This window comes from Cetorhinus maximus, chromosome 11, assembly GCF_964194155.1.
Source record: "Cetorhinus maximus chromosome 11, sCetMax3.hap1.1, whole genome shotgun sequence".
NCBI classification, from domain to species: domain Eukaryota; kingdom Metazoa; phylum Chordata; class Chondrichthyes; order Lamniformes; family Cetorhinidae; genus Cetorhinus; species Cetorhinus maximus.
Window position 1 is genome coordinate 27,351,736 of NC_135889.1, and position 20,011 is coordinate 27,371,746.

General features: G+C 42.8%; 1 protein-coding gene across 1 annotated transcript in view; it reads right to left on the reverse strand.

Annotated features, from left to right (window-relative positions):
- Positions 1-20,011, reverse strand: part of LOC144686457 (collagen alpha-3(VI) chain-like) — a 254,671-nt gene that overhangs the window by 138,960 nt on the left and 95,700 nt on the right. Inside the window, exons 9-10 of the mRNA XM_078551696.1 lie at positions 17,230-17,826; positions 7,413-8,009 (exon numbers count right to left, since the gene is read on the reverse strand). Coding sequence (XP_078407822.1) covers positions 7,413-8,009; positions 17,230-17,826 — 1,194 coding nt within the window. The remainder of the gene's footprint in view (positions 1-7,412; positions 8,010-17,229; positions 17,827-20,011) is intronic.

Below are 20,011 nucleotides of genomic sequence, written 5' to 3' on the forward strand. Positions count from 1 at the left end.
GCTCAATCATGGGTGGTGGTCGGCTTCCCTATCACTCCCGCCCACCCCAACTAAGCCCGCCCGATGAGGGAAAAATCCTGTCCAATGATTCTATTCTCCTCAGCCTCTCATCATTGGGCAACCTTCTCATTCCAGGAACCAATCTGCTGAACTTTCATTGTACTGCCTCCAAGGGAACTATATCTTTCCTTAGATATGAAGACCAAGACTGCACACAGTACTCCAGGAATGACAGTAAACTAGCAAAAAATATTTAAAAACAAACAATAGGAGCTTTAGGAGAAAAAACAATAGGAGAAGCATATGAAGAGGAAGAGAGGAGCTAAAGTAAATATTGTCCTCTTGGTGGGTAAGAGGCGGAAATTCATCAGGGGAAACCAGGGAAAAGCAGAGACTTTGAACAAGTATGATCTGTCTTCATGGTAGATCACCCAAAAAACATCACAAGAATAGTAGAAAATCAAAGGGCTAAATGGAAGGAGAAACCTAAAACAATCACTATCACTATAGAAAAACGTACGAGGAAAAATAATAGGACTAAAGGGTAACAAGCCCCCTGGACCTGATGGCCTGCATCGTAGGGTCATAAAAGAAGTGGCTTCAGAGTTAGTGGATGCATTAGTTATAATCTTCCAAAATTCCCTAGTTTCTGGAAAAGTCCCAGCAAATTGGAAAACCACAAAATGTAACACCTCTATTCAAGAAAGCAGGGAGTCAGAAAGCAGAAACTATAGGTCAGTTAGTTAACATTTGACATTGGGAAAATGCTCAAACCCATTATTAAGGAAGTAATAGTAGGACAGTTAGAAAATCATAATACAATCAAGCAGAGTCAACATGGTTTTATGAAAGGGAAATTGTGTTTGACAAATTCATTAGAGTTCTTTGACGATGTAACAAGCAGGGTGGATAAAGAGGAACCAGTAGATGTCATGTATTTGATTTACATAAGGTATTCAATAAATGCCAATGGTGTTGGGATAACATATTAACTAGGATAAAGGATTTGCTAACTAACTGGAAACAGTCAGGATAAATGGGTCATTCTCAGATTGGCAAACTACAACCAGTGGAATGCCACAGGGATCAGTAATGGGGCCTCAACTACATCCAATCTATATTAATGACTTGAATGAAAGAACGGACTATATTGTAGTCTGATTTTCTGACGATACAAAGATGGATAGGAAAGCAAGTTGTGAGGAAGATACAAAGAGTATGCAAAGAGATATAAATAAGTTAGGGAAGTGGGCAAAAATTTGGCAGATGAAATATAATGTGGAAAAATGTGAGTTTGTCCACTTTGGTGAGAAGAATAGAAAAACAGAATATTATTTAAATGGAAAGAGACTGCATAATGTTGTGGTATAAAGGCACCTGGGTGTCCTCATACATGAATCATATAAATATAGGTGTAGCAAGTAAACAGGGAGCAAAATGGAATGTTGGTCTTTATAGTAAGGGGCAACTGTGCAGGGCATTGGTGAGACCACAACTAGAGTACTGCATATAGGTTTGATCTCCTTATTCAAGGAGGGATATATTTGCATTGGAGACATTTCAGAAATGGTTCATTAGGTTGATTCCTGGGATGAAGGGTTTGTCTTATGAGGAAAAGTTGAGGAAGATGGTCCTGTACTCTTTGGAATTTAGAAGAATGAGAGGAGAAGCAGGCTCGAGGGGCCAAATGGCATACACCTGTTTCTCCTCTCATGCTCCTGATTCTTATATTCCAGGTGTGGTCTGACCAAAACACTATACAATAGTGCAAAACCTTCTTGCTCTTGTACTCCAATTCCCTTGCAATAAAGGCCAACCTGCCATTTGCCTTCCTAATTGCTCGCTGTGTTTCTTGTATACCCAAATCTATCTGAATATCAATATGTAAAAGTTCCAAACCTTTCAAATAATATTCTGCTTTTCTATTATTTCCGAAGTGAATAATCTATTTCCCACTAAATATTCAAATCTGCCATCTTGTTGCCCACTCATTAATCTAACTATATATTTTTGCCACCTCAGTATTCTAAAGGTATTAGGACCATTGTTCTCATTTTGATATAAATCAATGTGCTAGACTTGGGTATGCAAGCATAATTTCAAAGTCTGCAGATGACATAAACCTCAGAAATGTAGTGAAAGTGAACACTGAGCAGGATAGTAACATACTTCTGGAGCACATAGCCTGCTGAAACAAGTGGACACATGTCAGATGAAACTTAGCACTGAAGTGTCAAGCAATACATTTTGGTGGGTAGAATGAGGTGAGGCAATATAGAGTAAATGATACAATTTTAAAGCAGGTGGAGGAGATGCATACGCATCTTTGAAGTAGGCAGGACAAGTTGAGAAAGCCATCAAAAAAGCCATATGGGGTCCTTGGCTTTATTCATATAGAGAAAAGTTGGTATCTATCTTATGAGCTTTGAAATTTTCTGCCATCAGGACCAAACTGATCCCTACCCCACACAACTTCATGATCTTGTCCAATAAAAGACAGCGAGCAGGTCCCTGAGGCGGGATGCCCAATCAGAGGTTCCAAAGCCCCACTGGAAGAGTTGGATGTTCCTGAGGCAGGTAGGGGGCTGCAAGGCCACCTCAAAATGGGGCACTCTCTTAAACCTTTTGAGAATGTAATAATTAAGATTGGCCTTACCTGTCGTCAGGTCATCTACAAACCACAGAATAGCTACAACACAGGAGGCTAGTCAGCTCAGCGAGACCAGCTCCCTGCAAGAACAACTCAACTGGCCACCCCTGGTTGTTCTGTAGCTCTGCAGCTTTTTTCTCTTCCATACATTGTTGAATTTCATTCTGAAAGTCACAGTCGAATCTTCTTGCAGCACACTCATAGGCAGCGCATTCCAGATCGTAACTACTCAATGAGAAAAATTCTCCCCCTGTTGGGGGGTAAGTGTGGGAGCGGGCGCAGGCGGGCACGCCTCCGATTGGCGCCCCCAATTGGGGGCGCATCACCATTTTATGTGGGCAGGCCAATTAAGGCCTGCCCAGCGTGACGTCCGCCAGGAAGCGCAATGCGCTCCCTGTGCGGGCTGGGGGCAGTGGGGGGGAAGCGATCCCCTCAGCTGGGAGTGCGCTCTTTTCGTGCATGCGCACGAAGAGTGCACTGATCTCCCTGAGGCTAAGTGCTGCCTCAGGGAGATCAGTTCTGATTTAAAACTTTCGTTAAACATGTTTAAAAATTTTCCCTGCCATGTCTCCTCATGTGACACTGTCACATGAGTTGGGACATATCCTTAAGTTTTATTGAAACCTTTCTTAAAGGTTTAAATACCCTCATGAAACCTCATCCCACCTGTGGATGAGGTTTCATGCTTTTTCCGAAGCCTGTCAGGGCTCCTGGCCTGCCCACCAACCTTAAGGTTGGATGGGCAGGTCCATTAACGATCTTAATTACTTTTTCAATGGTCTCAATAGGCCATTGACAGGTTGGCGGGCGCGCAGCTGACTTGGCTGCGCCCCCGCCGACCTGAAAATGGAAATGATGCGGGGTGACGTTGGGAGTTCCACCCGACGTCACCGCGCGTCATTTTACGTTTCGGCGAGCAGGCCCCGCCCCCGCTCGCCGACTGGAAGATCCTGCCCAATGAGTATTTTTTTCTCCTTTGTCACCTTTGAACCATTTCCAATCGTTTTACACCGGTGTCCTCTGTTTGTCAATCCTTCCATCAATGGGAAACCCTTCACAGGATGGTTTGTGGTCCTGGCTGTGTTCTTCCTATCCCAGCGGCTTCTTGTTGGGGGCTTTGAGAGGAGGCGTTGATCAACCCTGGCCTGTCACTGGGAAGCCACCTCCAGCATCTGACTAATTTGATTGAATTTTTTGAGGAAATGACAAGGATTGATGAGGGTAGTGTAGTTGATGTGGTCTACTTAGATTTTAGCAAGACTTTTGACAAGGTTTCGCATGGCAGACTGGTTAAAAAAATAAAAGCCCATGGGATCCAAGCTGTATACAAAATTGGCTCAGTGGGAGGAAACAAAGGGTAACTGTTGAGTGGTGTTTTTGCGACTGGAAGGCTGTTTCCAGTGGGGTTCCACAGGGCTCAGTAGTATGTCCCCTGCTTTTTGTGGCATATATTAACTATTTGGATTCAAATGTAGGGAGGACAATCAAGAAGTTTAAGATGCCACAAAAATTGGCTGATCATTGATTGACAATGAGGAGGGTTGCTGTAGACTGCAGGAAGATATCAATAGACTGGTCAAGTGGGCAGACAAATGGCAAATGGAATTCAACACAGAGAAGTGTGAGGTGATGCATTCAGGGAGGTCAAACAAGGCAAAGTAATACACAATAAATGGAGGATACTGAGGGGTGTAGAGCAAGTGACGGACCTTGGAGTGAACATCCACAGATCCCTAAAGGTAGCAGGATAGGTCGACAAGGCGGTTAAGAAGGCAAATGGAATCCTTTCCTCTATTAGCTGAGGCAAAGAATATAAGAGCAGGGAGGTTATGCTGGAACAATATAAGACATTAGTTCGGCCACAAATTGAGTACTGTGTGAAGTTCTAGTCACCTCATGACAGAAAGAATGTAATTGTGACAAAAGGATGTAAAAATGTAAACTAGAGGAGATTTACGAGGATGTTGCCTGGACTGGAAAATTGCAGCTATGAGGGAAGATTTCATAGGCTGGGGCTGTCCTTCTTGGTACGGAAGAGGCCGAGGGGAGATTTGATTGAAGTGGACAAAATTGTGAGGGCCTGGATATTGTAGATGGGAAGTATCTATTTCCCGTAGAGGAGAGGTCAGTGACTAGGGGCCATAGATTTAAAGTGATTGGTAGAAGGATTAGAAGGGAGATGAGGAAAATATTTTTCACCCAGAGGGTGGCAGGGATGAGGAACTCAATGCCTGAAAGAATGGTAGAGGTAGAAATACTCAACTCATTTAAAAGTTGCCTGGATATGCACCTAAAGTGCCGTAACTTCCAGGGCTATGGACCAAGTGCTGGAAAATGAGATTAGGCTTGATAGCTCAGTTTTCTGCTGGCACAGACACAATGGGCAGAGTGGCCCCTTTCTGCCTTGTAAATTTTTCTACATTTTCTAAACACCTGAAAAGGGGTAATATGCAGAGATGTGGGGAAAGGACGGGGGCGTGGCGATACGTGAATTGCTTTTAGGAGAGCCAGCAGACACAATGGGCCGAATGGTTTTCTGTGCTATAACGATTATATGATTCTATCAGTGAGGGACTCCTTGTTTGACGTTGGGAACGTCCCGGGGGCATCAGCAACTTGCCTCCAATTGGTGCCTTAATTGGCTATCTGCTGCTGCCAGAGAGGTGGGTAACCACTGCAGCATTGACCTTCCCTCCAGCAAGATTACTCTGAAGTGGGAAGGCATCAGAGAACTGAACAGACAAACTATTTTCAAATTTGATTCTGGGTCCCACCTCTGCAAGGCTGATAAGATTCTGCCCAAAGAATACAAAAGCATGGTCATTATTCTGAAACTTGATAAAACGCTGAGTTAGGCTGGGAATTTCCAGTTCCGCCCACTGCAGCCGGAAATTCCTGCCCGAAGTCAACAGACCTTTGGCTGGTCCATCAAAGTTTCCATCCCGCCCGTGACAATTCCCGCCGTGGGCAGCGCCAGAAAATCCCGTCCTTAGTCTCAGGCCCAGTATTTTGTTCAATTCTGTACACTGCACTTTAGAAACCATGTCAAAGTCTTAGAGTGGTTGACGACAAGGTTCACTGGAATAGCACCAGGGATGAGAGACTATAGTTATGTAAAGAAAATGGAATAGCTGGGGTTGTCCTCCTTCCAGCAGAGAAACTGAAGATATTTGATAGAGGGGTTCAAAATCATGAACAGTTTCAAAAAAGTCAATAAGGAGAAAGTGTTTCCAGTGGCAGAAGGGTTGGTAACCAGAAGGCACAGGTTTGAGACGATAAGCCAAAGAAGAGAAGGAGACAATGAGAATTTTTTTTAAAGCACAGCAAAATGTTGTGATTTGGAAGCATGGCCTGTAAGGGTGGTGACTGCAGACTAGATAGTCATCTTCAATGGGATTTGGAGAAATACTTAAAGGGAAAAAGTTTCAGGATTATGGGTAGAGAGGCCAGGGTCAGGACAAATTAGATATTGTTTTCAAAGAAGCAGCATGGGTACAATGGGTTGAATGGCTTCCTCTGTACTGTGTTGTTCTGTGACTCTATGAGCTCAATGGGCTGACATGATATTCTGCATTGCACATTATTCTAAACATCGATGAGGTTACGGACAATAGCCCAACTTGTAAGAAGGCAGCTGCACTCTTTTACATTTTTAGGAGGACCAATTACTCCAGTCATACCATATTCCCTGGAACATAGTGAGCAATGCAAAGCAGATGCCAACTGAAAATACAACTGATTGGACAGCTAAAGTATTTTCTTTCATAGGAGACAGGAAAATCCCATCACCTTCCAAAAGAATTGGTGAACTCCTGTGTATGGATTGGAATGTCTTTTGCGCCAATAACCAGCAAGGATTAATTTCTGCTGCAGAACACAGAACCAAATTTTTGCTACCGTGGCAGGTAGCACAAGTTGGTAGATATACCTTGATATAAAGGGCCCTGTCACATGCAATTTTTAATTTTCATTCTGAGGGGGATAAGGGGTGAGGGGTTGGTAGTGTGATCAAATCAAGCCTGTCTCCTCCAAAGGAAGTTCTCAGGTAGCTGCAGAAGTGGGCTAATAAGAAGGCAAGAGTTAATTTGCTGAGGCTTTGACCCAGTTTAATAAAAGGCTATTAGGCCCTCTAGCCCTCACCCCTCACAACCCGCCATCCACCCCATGCCACCTCATACCACCCATACCATTTCCATAGCCAATCATGCAGTATACACAGGCCTCAGGGGCCATGTGGAGTTGAAAACAAAAGTTCTGACAATCGAATAGAGCTTGCACTCTTACACAATTGATACAGAAAAAAATGCTCAGTCATGAAATTCAATCAACGATTTCAAATCCAAGTGGACAATGTGTTATAAAAACAAATAAACTTATATTTAGTAACTACGTTGTGAGTTAAGCTTAGAAGTGTGCAAATGGGGTCTGTTTGAACTCCATAAAAGTTTTGAATGGCCACACTGAGATTGATTTTGCCGCCTGTGTGATTCACACCCAGCCCCATTTCCCCCAGTAGTGAAAATGGAATTGGCCGGAAACGAGGTCAGGAATTCATCCACATCGGCTCCTACCCGTCATTTCTCAGGACTCTCGTGAGTCGTCACGATTTTGCGAAAATCTGGTACACTAGGCCTGGCATTGCACTGATATTGCACCCGTATTGCTATTACCTCAGGTAGTAATTTCAGTATAAACCATATTATCACAGAAATTATTAATCATTTGATCTTTATGATATTTAAACAAAGTAGAGATTCCTCACCTCTAGGTATAGTTGGCCGGATTTGGATAATCTGATCTCTACTCAATGTCCTCAGTGGTGACTGCAGATTTTGTTGTAGTGTTTCCACAGTCCGCAGATCATTTACCTTGAAAATATAATCAGGGGACAGTGAAATCTGTTGGAGTTCATTTTCGTCTGCGTCTCCTGATCCAATACTGAAAGGTGCTACACCAGCCTCTTTCAGGGCTAATGCTGCCCGACTAACATCATCGGATGACTTGCTGGCGATGAGAAGGATTAAGAACTGGGGTACACCTTCCTCTGCTCTGCCACCAGCAGATCGAGTAAAAATGGTATCTTTGACATAATCCAAAGCTGCACCAGTGTTGGCTTGACTCCCTCCTATTTGCCCGAGACTATTTATCATATTCTTCACCTCCTGCGTTGTGGTGTAGTTGTTTAAGTAGAAGTTGATTCTGGGGTTATCACTATACTGCACCACACCAACTCGGACTTTGTCACGTCCAATGTCCAGATTATCGACCACTTTAGAAATGAATCTTTGAATTGAAGGGAAAGCAGCTCTGACTTTGTCTGATCCATCAACAAGGAACACAACATCCCTCTTAACACCCTCTGTAAGAAATGGAAAGCAAAATTGTTTGTTATTCAAGCTTTGCCTTGAAAAATAAAGCTATCATCATAAACCCTCATCAAGCATAACCTGATGATGGACTGAAAAGATGTTTGTTCTTTTAAACAGAAGTGTCGGGCAGATTGGGAATTTTCTCAGTATTTTTCAGATTTGCCTCCTGGGCAGCGATACCAAAATTAATTGAGGTTGTTACTGGAACACAGTTTATTCGATTAATTGTATTTTTAGAAGTTATACTAATAGGCTGACAAAAGGGACAGAATTTTAATTTCTGTCAGAGGAGGATCAGAGATTGGAGGGCTGGAGAATTGGCCTCAGAGAGGGTGTGTTAGTTTGCCGGTATGTTCCTGCCTCTGGATCATTTCAAAAGTGCATGTTTGGAGTGAGGTGGGGATACAGGAGGTGGATGAAGGCTGCCCAGCCACAAGTGATGGATAGGAAATTAAAGCCTTTGAAAGGCCTTTAAAGGTAACTGAAGAGACTTCAGTTCAGTTCTCCCTGTCGCTTGCCATTTCAACACTCCACCCTGCTCTCATGCCCACATGCCTGTCCTTGGCCTGCTGCAATGTTCCAGTGAAGCTCAACGCAAACTGGAGGAACAGCACCTCATCTTCTGACTAGGCACTTTACAGCCTTCCGGACTGAATATTGAGTTCAACAATTTTAGATCATGAACTCTCGGCTCCATCCCCACCCCCTTTCCGATCCCCCTCTTTCCAATAATTTATATAGATTTTTCTTTTCTTTTCCTACCTATTTCTATTATTTTTAAATGTATTTCCATCCATTGTTTTATCTCCACCTTTTAGCCTATTTCGATCCCCCCCCACCTAGGGCTATCTGTCCCTTGCTCGCCCTGCTTTCTACCCTAATGTCCCCATTAGCACATTCCTCAGCTAATATCACCACCGTCAACACCTCTTTGTCCTTTTGTCTATGACATCTTTTGGCAATCTCGACCTATCACTGGCCTCTATCCAACTCTACCTGTCCCACCCCCCCGTAAACAGCTTATATTTCACCTCTTTTCTATTTTTCCTTAGTTCTGATGAAGAGTCATATGGACTCAAAACATTAACTGTATCGCTCTCCGCAGATGCTGTCAGACCTGCTGAGTTTTTCCAGGTATTTTTGTTTTTGTTGAAGAGACTTCAGTCGGGTTTCTCACTGCGTACAAGAAACAGCCAGGGGTCTCCTGGCAACAGGATGGGATCCTGGCAGAGGGAAGTGTTCAATCCAGTGAGGAACAGCTGACTCCACACCCAGCAAGGCCATCATGTCACAGCTGAAGCCACTGGCCATGCAGGGGAGGGATTGTCCCTCCACCGTGGCAGCCTGGCAGTTGCAGTCATTTCAAATGTAAACGTTTTTAACTCCTCTTTAGAGCATGCAACCAATGTGAAGACCACTTTCACTTTCAGTGCTTCAGCAGCTCCCACCTTGGATAGTATGTTCACTGGTTTGGCATTGCTGAATGGCCTCCCGTTGGTCCTTGAGTTCGGGGTATCATTGAATGCTGAGCATACTCCTTGGTCACTAACTGGTCATCCCTACAAACAAGCTGAAAAATCTCCCAATGTCAGGATCCCAACCGCAAAACAAAAATCCATCCCAATGGGTGAGTCCCAATGATGTATTGCCTGTTTGGTAGCAGGTTAAAGAACATAACCGAGAGTACTGAACCTACTGAATGGGAAACAGAACAACCAGAAATTGTAGGGGCCACTGACGTTGGAATGAAAAGAGTTGAGGCCCTGCTTTCAGAATTTTAGCAGCAAAGGAGGAAATTAGATAACAGGATCGCGAAAGGTAGGAATCTCTGCATTACTCCCAGTGCCACATACAGGAGGCAAATCTTCAGGTTCTTGGAGCATAGGGGCCAGTTCTGGGGCAGAGGCAGAATGCAATAACAATGATCTGGCACAGATCTGATTCACAAAATTTAGTAAGAGGGGTGTGCCGGTTGGAATTGGCGTCAGAAATTTATCATTCCAGGCTACAAGATGTTCAAGAAAGATAGAGGAATAACAAGGAGGGAGAGGGGTGATTGTATTGTTCAAATAAATGATTAAAGCTCTGGAAAGGAGGAGGTAGTTGAGGACCCTCAGCTGGAATTGTTTTGTGTTAGAATTCAGGAACAATTGAAGAACCACTGCCCTGTTGGCCTTCAAATAGTGGGATGGAGTCAGAGGAGCAAATTTGCAGGAAAATTACAGAAAGGTCCAAGAACTTACCGGAGAAATACTGTCAGCCTTCAATTATTCTAAAGTAGATTAGGACAATAAAAGTATAAAGGGCAAAGAGCGGGAAGAATTTATGAAATGTGTACACGAGAACTTTGTGGATCAGAGTGTTTCCAGCCTAACGAGAGAAGAAGAATGCAGAGATGGTTTTGATGAACAAAGTATGATTTAGTCGGGGACCTTGTGGGGAGCAGTGATCATCTTATCAGGTTCAGACTAATTATGCAAAATGACACAAAGTAATAAATAAATACTTAACAGGAAGAGGGCCGAGTTCAGTGAGGTGAAAGGTGATCTGGTCCATGTGAATTAGAATAAATCCTTTTGATTGGTATACCAGTAATAAAATAATAAATAAATAAAGGAAGACTTGCATTTATATTACATCTCTCACATCCTCAGAATTTACAACCAATATGTTTTGGAATTGTAACCATTGTTGTAATGTTGGAAACAGAAACCTTCAAAGGAGTGGTACTGTAGTTTGAGCACAAAATAGACACTGTGCCAGCAGGGGTAAGGGAAGCAGATGCAAAGCTAAAGCTCCCTGGTTCACTAAAGATATAAAGTTTAAAATGAAAGAGAAAAAGGAGGCTTATGAGAAATGTAAGTTTGACAGTACAGGAGAAAAATGAAATAAACTTTAAAAGAACTGAAGAGGTCCAAAATGAGCATTACAAGGTCAAGCTAGAGTATGAGAATACATTAGCATCTATCATAGGAGCAAACCCAAAACTCTTTAAAAACAAGAGTATGAGAATTGATTCATAGCTAATATTAAAGGGAACCCAAAAGTAATTGAAAAACATATAGGCCAGGATTTTGTCCTTCGTCGGGTGGGCTCGGCGGGAGCAGTCATGGAGCCAACTGCCGCCCGTGATCAGCTCCGCACCGCAATTTCACGCGGGCGGGCCAATTAAGGCCCGCCCTGCATGAATCGCAAGCAGTAGTGCTGAGTGCTACCTGTGCGGGCAGGGGGAGGAGGGAGAGCTGGACCTAATGCACAGTTTGCGCATGCACGCGAAAGAACGCTTCAATCTCCCTGAGGCACGGAGTTTTTTGAAAAATTTAACAAAGGGCAGAAAAATTCAATGAAACGTGTCCCCTCATGTGACTGTCACATGAGATGGGACATGTTTGTAAGTTCAAATGAAACTTTTATTTAATATGTAATAGTTTCAGGAAACCTCATCCAGCTCATGGATGAGGTTTCCTGAAAGACGTAAAGGCCGCTTGGCCTTTTCGCCTGCCTGCCAACTGTATGGTTGGATGGGCAGTGTAAAATTCAGGTTAATTACCTGGTTAATGGCCTTAATAGGCCTTTCAATTATCGGCAGGTGCGCAGCCAACCCCAGTGCGCACCTGCTGAACGAAATATTGTGCAACTTCGTGATGACGTCGGGACGCACGCCCGGCATCATTGTGTGCCATTTACGTTCCGGCGTTACATTCTGGCCTGCAAGCCGAATGTAAAATTCTGCCCATAAGTACTGAGAGGCTGGATTAGTGAACAAAAAGGAGAGCTTTTGCAGAGGGCATGGCTGAGGACCTAAATGAGTGCTCTGCACCTGTCTTCATCGGAGAAGAGGATGCTGTCAATGTCACAATTAATTGGAGGTAGTAGCAATATTAGATAGGAAAAAGATTGATAAGGAGGATGGAACTGCTGTAAGGTTGTTTGGTGTCTCACTAAGAGTATTGGAGGCTTGTGTGGTTGAACATAAATCATTTATTGGTAACCCATATCTGTATACATATCTCCAATGTATAACCCTATCTAGATGCTATCATCATGCGAACTTCTCTCAGACTCTCTCTACGCCATCCTGCCCTTTGTCTATTTTCATGTTTCCCTCTACATCATGTTGTGTTCTCCAGTCCGACGTTAACCCTTGCTATGCTGGATACCATTATACCACACTTTTCCCCAAGTCAACCCAATATATTTACAGTACAATCTTTCTTTATGTGCTACCCCTTCTCCTCCCCATCAAGTCTCTGACTTTATAAGCCCTGGGGGCTTTTATAACTCATCCAAAGCTTGTTCTCTTCCCATTCGGAGCAGTGGTGGTCTCAATTGTCTTGGGCTGATTTTGTTGGTTGAAAATTGAAATTGTAGTACTTGGTGTTTCAAATACTCGGGGGTTTTCTTTTTCCTTGGGCTCCGCCATGTTCTTCCTTGAAGCTGACATTTCAAAAATGAAACCTTCATTTCCACTTGCTTTCACAATTTTAGCCAAATATTTGCTTACTCTCTTATTTTCTACTTCCTTTTCAAGCTTTTCATTCAGTTTGGCCACTAATCTGGTGAGTTCAGCTGTCTTTGATTCAGAGTTATCTGCAAAACCCTTATTCAAGTTTAACAACTTGACCTGGGCATTCAGTTCCTTTCAGAGTCTTGCTTCCATGGTCACTGGCTGCTCCTTAGACTTGTTCAATTCATTTGCTAAATCCTCAATCTGTTTCTTAGAATTTTCCTCATCTGCTTTTAAAGTCTGGATTTGCTCTTCCATTCTGCATATTCCATCTTTAATGTTCTTCAGATTGGATTGAAGTTCAAGAATTTCATTGCTCTTTTCACAAAAAACTTCCAACATTTCATCATCTTTGGTTGTTAATTCTGCATCCAACCAACTGTTCTGAGCATTCATAATGATATTTAATAGACACTTCCGATACTTGAAGTTCAGCAAGTTCTAATTTTTCATCAGCAAACTCATCTTCCAGACCTGAAAGCTGATTCTCTACACATAAGTTTTCCTTAGCAGAGGCTAACTCTTCTGTGCTAACCTTCAAGCTCACATTCTATAATTTTACTTCTGCTAATTGTTTCCGAGACTCCTCTCGCTCCTTTCTGAGATTTTCTACTTTCTCTTGCAACTGTTCAACTTTTTCTTGACATTCCAGGTACTTGATTTTCATTTCAGCAGTGTCATTTTTCAACAACTCAATGGTTCTCAGTAAATTTGAGACCTCCAGTGCTTTTCCTTCTAATTCATTGATCTTCAGTGTTGAATTTACATTTTCCAATCTTATTTCTGTCTTTTTCAAATTCATTTGCAGGATGTGGGCATCAATGGCTAGGCCAGCATTTATCGCCCATCCCTAATTGCCCTTGCGAAGGTGGTGGTGAGCTGCCTTCTTGAATTGCTGCATTCCCTTTGGTGTAGATACACCCACAGTGCTGTTAGGGAGTTCCATGATTTTGACCCAGCAACAGTGAAGGAATGGCGATATATTTCCAAGTCAGGATGGTAAGTAGCTTGAAGGGGAACTTCCAGGTGGTGGTGTTCCCATGTGTCTGCTGCCTTTGTCCTTCTAGATGGTAGCAGTCATGGGTTTGGAAGGTGCTGCCTAAGGAGCCTTGGTGAGCTTCTGCAGTGCATCTTATAGATGGTATACACTGATGCAACTGTGCGTCAGTGGTGGAGTGAATGTTTGTGGAAGGACTATCAATCAAGCAGGCTGCTTTGTCCTGGATGGTGTCAAGCTTCTTGAGTGTTGTTGATGCTGCACTCATCCAAGCAAGTGGAGAGTATTCCATCACACTCCAGACCTGTGCCTTGTAGATGGTGGACAGGATTTGGGGAGTCAGAAGATAAGTTACTCACCACAGGATTCCTAGCCTCTCACCTGCACTTGTAACCACAGTATTTATATGGCTAGTCCAGTTCATTTTCTGGTTAATGGTAACCACCAGGATGTTCATAGTGGGGGATTCAGCAATAGTAATGCCATTAGATGTCATGAGGCGATGGTTAGATTCTCTCTTGTTGGAGATGCTCATTGCCTGGCATGTGCGTTAGTTGTCACTTGTCAGCCCAAGCCTGGATATTGTCCAGGTCTTGCTGCACTTGGGCATGGACTGCTTCAGTATCTGAGGAGTCATGAATGGTGCTGAACATTGTGCAATCATCAGCGAACATTCCCACTTCCGACCTTTTGATGGAAGGAAGGTCATTGATGAAGCAGCTGAAGATGGTTGGACCTAGGACAATATCCTGAGGAATCCTGCAGTGATGTCCTGGAGCTGAGATGATTGACCTCCAACAACCACAACCATTTTCCTTTGTACTAGGTATGACTCCAACCAGTGGAGAGTTTTCCCCCTAATTCCCATTGACTCCAGTTTTGTTAGGGCTCCTTGATGCCGCACTCAGTAAAATGCTGCCTTGATGTCTGACTGCAGCAGAGCTTTGTCCTTGTCCTCAATTTTGGTTTCACTGTTGGCCAGGTCAATCTCCAGTGAAGACTTAATTTGTTTCAGTTCTGTAATAGGCTCCCATGGCTTCAGTATCTGCTTGCAGCTTGGAAAACTCTACAGCTTTCCTTTTTAATGCCTCCTCTTTTCCATTCAGCTGGTTCTTCAGCTCTACAGTCTTTTTCTTGTACTTCTTGGCTTCCTCGAGGAATACTTAATATTGCTGCCAACTAGTTCTTTAGTCTGTTTAGAGCGATATTAAATTAATTTTGTTTCTCTTCATAATTTTCCAGAGGAACAAACTTTGACCTGAGGGATACTTGTAGCATGTGGAAGTCCTTCAACAGGTTTTCCTTACCCTTGCGAAGCTCAATTACCTTGTTTTGACTTTTCTTGTAATTCAACAAGTCTCTTCAGCTTTGTTCTGCTCTTCTTCAATTCTGCTGTTCAAGGTAGTCTTTATTTGTCAACAGTCATGTTGCTGAAGGGTTATGTACTCCTTTTGCATTTGATCTTGAAAGACGAATAGCTGTTCTTTCAACTGTTTATTTTCTTGTTGCCCTCTTGCCAACTCCTTCAAACTCAGTTTTGATACAAACATTTTCCTGTGGAATAGCTTCATTTTCTTTTTGCAGGTTTTGTTGTTTTTGGGTTACACCAGATACCTTTCCTTCATTCACAGCCACCTGCTCATTTCACACTGCGACCTGCTGTTGTAGTTTGGACAATGTGTCAGCATTTTCAAAAAAGTCTACCTTTAAGCCTTTCAGCTGCTTCTCACCTTCTTTCCTCTGCCCTAAACTCTTCAGCTCATGCACTTCATTGTGCTGATATGGTTTGCTACCATCATGTGATTTGCTTGAGTATTGTCTTCCTCTCCCTGGAGTCCCATTGCCCTTTTCTAATTGGGGGCACTGAATACCTTTTTTTAAGGTCTGCGCTCTCCAAATCTTGGAGTTTAAAATGCTTGTCAAAGGCTTTCAATATCTTATCAAATATGGTTGAAGGATTCTTATGTTTTACGATTACATTGTTGGCAAATTCACCAAATAAGTACAAGGGTGCATTAACTTGCACTTCCTCTGATTTCCTACCTAATCCTGATGTAAGCCTGTAATCCAAAACAATTCTTCTGCATGACACCCAATTTTGCTTCTGGTTTGGTCCTTGCATAAGCTCAAATTGATCTGGTAGTTTTAATTTACAATCCATGGCTGTTTTTAAGAACAGGGGAGTACAGCTTTAATTTTTTTCTTTCAAAATGGCACCACAGCAACCGTTCTCTTCTCTCTTCTTCCTGCGCTTGTCGGGTTTTGGTGGGCTCCCACGGCAATCGTGGAGTCATTTGAAAAACTTAGCGATTCTGCAGGAAATCTTCAAACAAATCGACTGGGCCAGCTACTTAATTGTTTAAGCCTGTGAATCAAATGGAAGGTGATTTTCAGCTCAGGCTACTATTTTAAAAACTTTTTTTCAATCATTCGAGCTCAGCTGCCATGTGGTACGGCACCAACTTTGAACTCAGCTGCAGTATTCCTCTAGCTGTGCTGCTTAGCCAATCATTATGTTCTGCCTGGTTAGTGCCCAGATTTTCTTTAAAAGGTAAGGTCAGCTTTTTGTTGAATTTCGTCCACCCATTTTGTGATCCGGCTAGGTCCTTTGACTCTGCATTTGATCAGGCTTCGCAATGGTATTTTCCCTGAATTTTGATTAACCTTTTTGCATTCGATCAGTTTTGGCTTTTCATGTGCACAGCGGATTCTTCTTCTGCCCTTCAGCCTTTTGTTTCTTTTTTGAATTTTGCTCAGCCTTTTGTGATCTGGCTAGGTCCTTTGACTCTGCATTCAATCAGGTCTGGAAATGGTCGTCCACGTCTGCAGTGGAACTTCTTTTTAGGTGGTCTCTAGCTGTGTCTTCAGATTAGGTGTATTTCGCTCAGGTCAGGCTTCAGTTTTATTTGTTTTCGTGCCTTGAGATGTTGGGTTCTTTCTTCAGCTTCTCTGAGGCTATGGTTTCGTGCCTTGGGATTTTGGGATCCTTCCCCTGCTGACATGTTGGAAGGTTGTTTGGTCTCCCAAAAAGAGGTCTGAAGGATTGTTTTGAGCATGTGGTTGAACATAAACTGTTTATTGGTAACACATAACCATATGCATATCCTCAAAGTACAGCCCTATCGAGGTGCGGTCATCATGCCACTTTCTCTCAGACCTCCCTTCACCATTCTAACCTCTGTATACTGTCATTTGACTCTGTACATCATACTGTGGGCGGTAATTTTCTCCAGTCCCACAATAATCTTTCTTATGCCAAACTCCCTCATTAACTAATTGGCTGGCATTGCTGAAAGTAGCAAGGTTGTCAGGCCCGATGGAATGCTTCCAAGTTTGCTGAGGGAAATAAGGGTCGAAATTATGGAGGATATGGCCACAATTTTTTAATCCTCCTTAGTATGAGGGTGGCGCAAGAGAACAGAAGGATTGTTACTGTTACACTCCTGTACAAAAAAAGGGGAGAGGGATAAGCATGGCAACCAGAGGCCAGTCAAATTAACAGTGAGGAAATATTTTGAGACCAGTGACATTGCACTGAGATTTTATTAGTATATATTTGATATATTGCTGTGTTGTGTTTCCATCATCATGTTACACACTCTCGTTACTGTTAGCACAGATAGTAATTTCATTATAAATCATCTGATCACAAAAACTATTAATCATGTGAATTTTGTGATATTTAAACAAAGCAGAGATTCCTCACCTTCAAGTACAGTTGGCCGGATTTGGATAATCCGATCTCTGCTCAGTATCCTCAGTGGTGACTCCAGACGTTGTTGTAGTGTTTCCACATTCCGCAGATCATCTACCTTGAAAATATAATCAGGGGACAGTGAAATCTGTTGGAGTTCATTTTCATCTGCGTCTCCTGATCCAATACTGAAAGGTGCTACTCCAGCCTCTTTCAGGGCTAATGCTGCCTGACTAACATCATCGGATGACTTGCTGGCAGTGAGAAGGATTAAGAACTGGGGTACACCTTCCTCTGCTCTGCCACCAGCAGATCGAGTAAAGATGGTATCTTTGACATAGTCCAAAGCTGCACCAGTGTTGGCTTGACTCCCTCCTATTTGCCCGAGACTATTTATCATATTCTTCACCTCCTGCGTTGTGGTGTAGTCGTTTAAGTAGAAGTTAGCTCTGGGGTTATCACTATACTGCACCACACAAACTCGGACTTTGTCACGTCCAATGTCCAGATTATCGACCACTTTAGAAATGAATCTTTGAACTGAAGGGAAAGCAGCTCTGACTTTGTCTGATCCATCAACAAGGAACACAACATCCCTCTTAACACCATCTGTAAGAAATGGAAAGCAAAATTGTTTGTTATTCAAGCTTTGTCTTGAAAAATAAAGCCGTCATCAGAAACCCCCCTCAAGTATAACCTGATGATGGACTGAAAATATGTTTGTTCTTTTAAACAGAAACATCGGACAGATTGGGAACTTTCTTATTATTTTGCCTCCTGGGCAGCACACCGAAATTAATTCAGGTCGTTACTGGAACACAGTTCTATTAACTGTATGGCCCCTGGCAGGTTAAAGAACATAACCAAGATAGTACAAAACTTATTGAGTGCGAAACAGAACAGCCAGAAATCGTACATCCGCTCTGGTTCAAAACAGGTACAAAGATTGGGTGGGGGTGCGAGGGGCAATGGCAATGGTGGCGATGTTAAAAGTTATTCTGATAGACTCTGGTGAAAGGGACAGAATTTTAATTTCTGTCAGAGGAGGATCAGAGATTGGAGGGCTGGAGAATTGGCCTCAGAGTGGGCGTGTTAGTTTGCCGGCATGTTCCTGCCTCTGGATCATTTTAAAAGTGCATGGTTGGGGGTGCAAATGCGGGTAGTGGATGAAGGCTACCCAGCTACAGATGGTGCACAGAAAATTAAAGCACTTGAAAGGCCTTTTAAAGCAACTGAATGAGTTGGGCTTCTCACTACAGACAAGAAACAGCCAGGGAATGAAAGAAAGTCTCTTGGCAGCAGAACAGAATTGGGGTTGGGGGGTGGGAAAGAAGGTGGTGGGGCAGTGTTCAATCCAACGAGGAACACCCAAACCCACACCTACCAAGACCACAGGTCACAGCTGAAGCCACTGGCCATGCAGGGTCACCATCACGGCTATCACAGCCTACTGGTTGCGGCCATTTCAAATGTAAAACTTTTTATCATGCCTTCAGAGGACACATTCATCGTGAGGCCCCCTCTCTTTCTCTTACATGTTTCTGCAGCTCCCATCTTGGACACAGCATCCACCGGTCTGTCATTGCTGAAGGACCTTTTATTGGCCTTTGAGCCTCAGGGGCGCACCCATTTTCATTGGATGCTGAACATGCTCCCTGGTCATTAACTGGTCATCTCTACAAACAAACTTTTAATTCTCCCAATGTCAGGGTCCCAACCCCAAAATAAAAATCCATCTCAATGGGTGAGACCCTCGTGATGTGTTGTCTGGTGGCAGGTTAAAGAACATAACCAAGATAGTACAAAACTTATTGAGTGGGAAACAGAACAGCCAGAAATCGTACATCCGCTCTGGTTCAAAACAGGTACAAAGATTGGGTGGAGGTGCGAGGGGCAATGGCAATGGTGGCGATGTTGGAAACTTAACATTCCAGGCTACAGGGTGTTCAAGAAAGACGGAGGATTAACAAGGAGAGAGTGATGGTAATATGGATCAAATAAAGGATTAAAGGACTGGAAAGGGAGGGGGCTGAGAGAAAATTGTTTTGTGTTAGAATTAAGAAACAATTGAGGAACCATTATGCTATTGGCTATCAAATAGTTGGGAGGAGACAGAGGAGCAAATTACAGAAAGGTGCAAGAAATACTGTCAGCCTTCAATTATTCTAAAATAGATTGGGATAATAAAAGTGTAAAGGACAAAGGGGAGAAAGAATTTGTGAATTGTGTACATTAGAACTTTGTGGACCAGAGTGTTTCCAGCCCAACGAGGAAGGAAGGATGCAAAGATGGTTTTGATGAACAAAGTATGATTTAGTCAGGGGCCATTTGGGGAATAGTGAACATTCTATCAGGTTCAGACTAATTATGAAAAATGACACAAAATAATCAAGGGTAGAAATACTTAACAGGAAGATGGCCAAGTTCAGTGAAATGTAAGGTGATCTGGTCCATGTGAATTGGAATCAATATTTGGTAGGTATACCAGTAATAAAATGAGAAAGAAATAAAGAAAGACTTGCATTTATATTGCACCTTTCAAATCCTCAGAATGCCCAAATTGATTTATATTCAATACTTTTTGGAATTGTAATCACTGTTGCAATTGGAAACGGGAAACATTCAAAGAAGAGATAGTGTAGTTTGAGTATAGAATAAACACTTTGCCACCAGGGAGAAGAGAAGTACATGCAAAGCTAGAGCTCCCTGTTTCACTAAAGATATAAAGATTAAAAGGAAAGAGAAAAAAGAGGATTGTGAGAAATATAAGTTTGATAGTACAGGAGAAAAATTG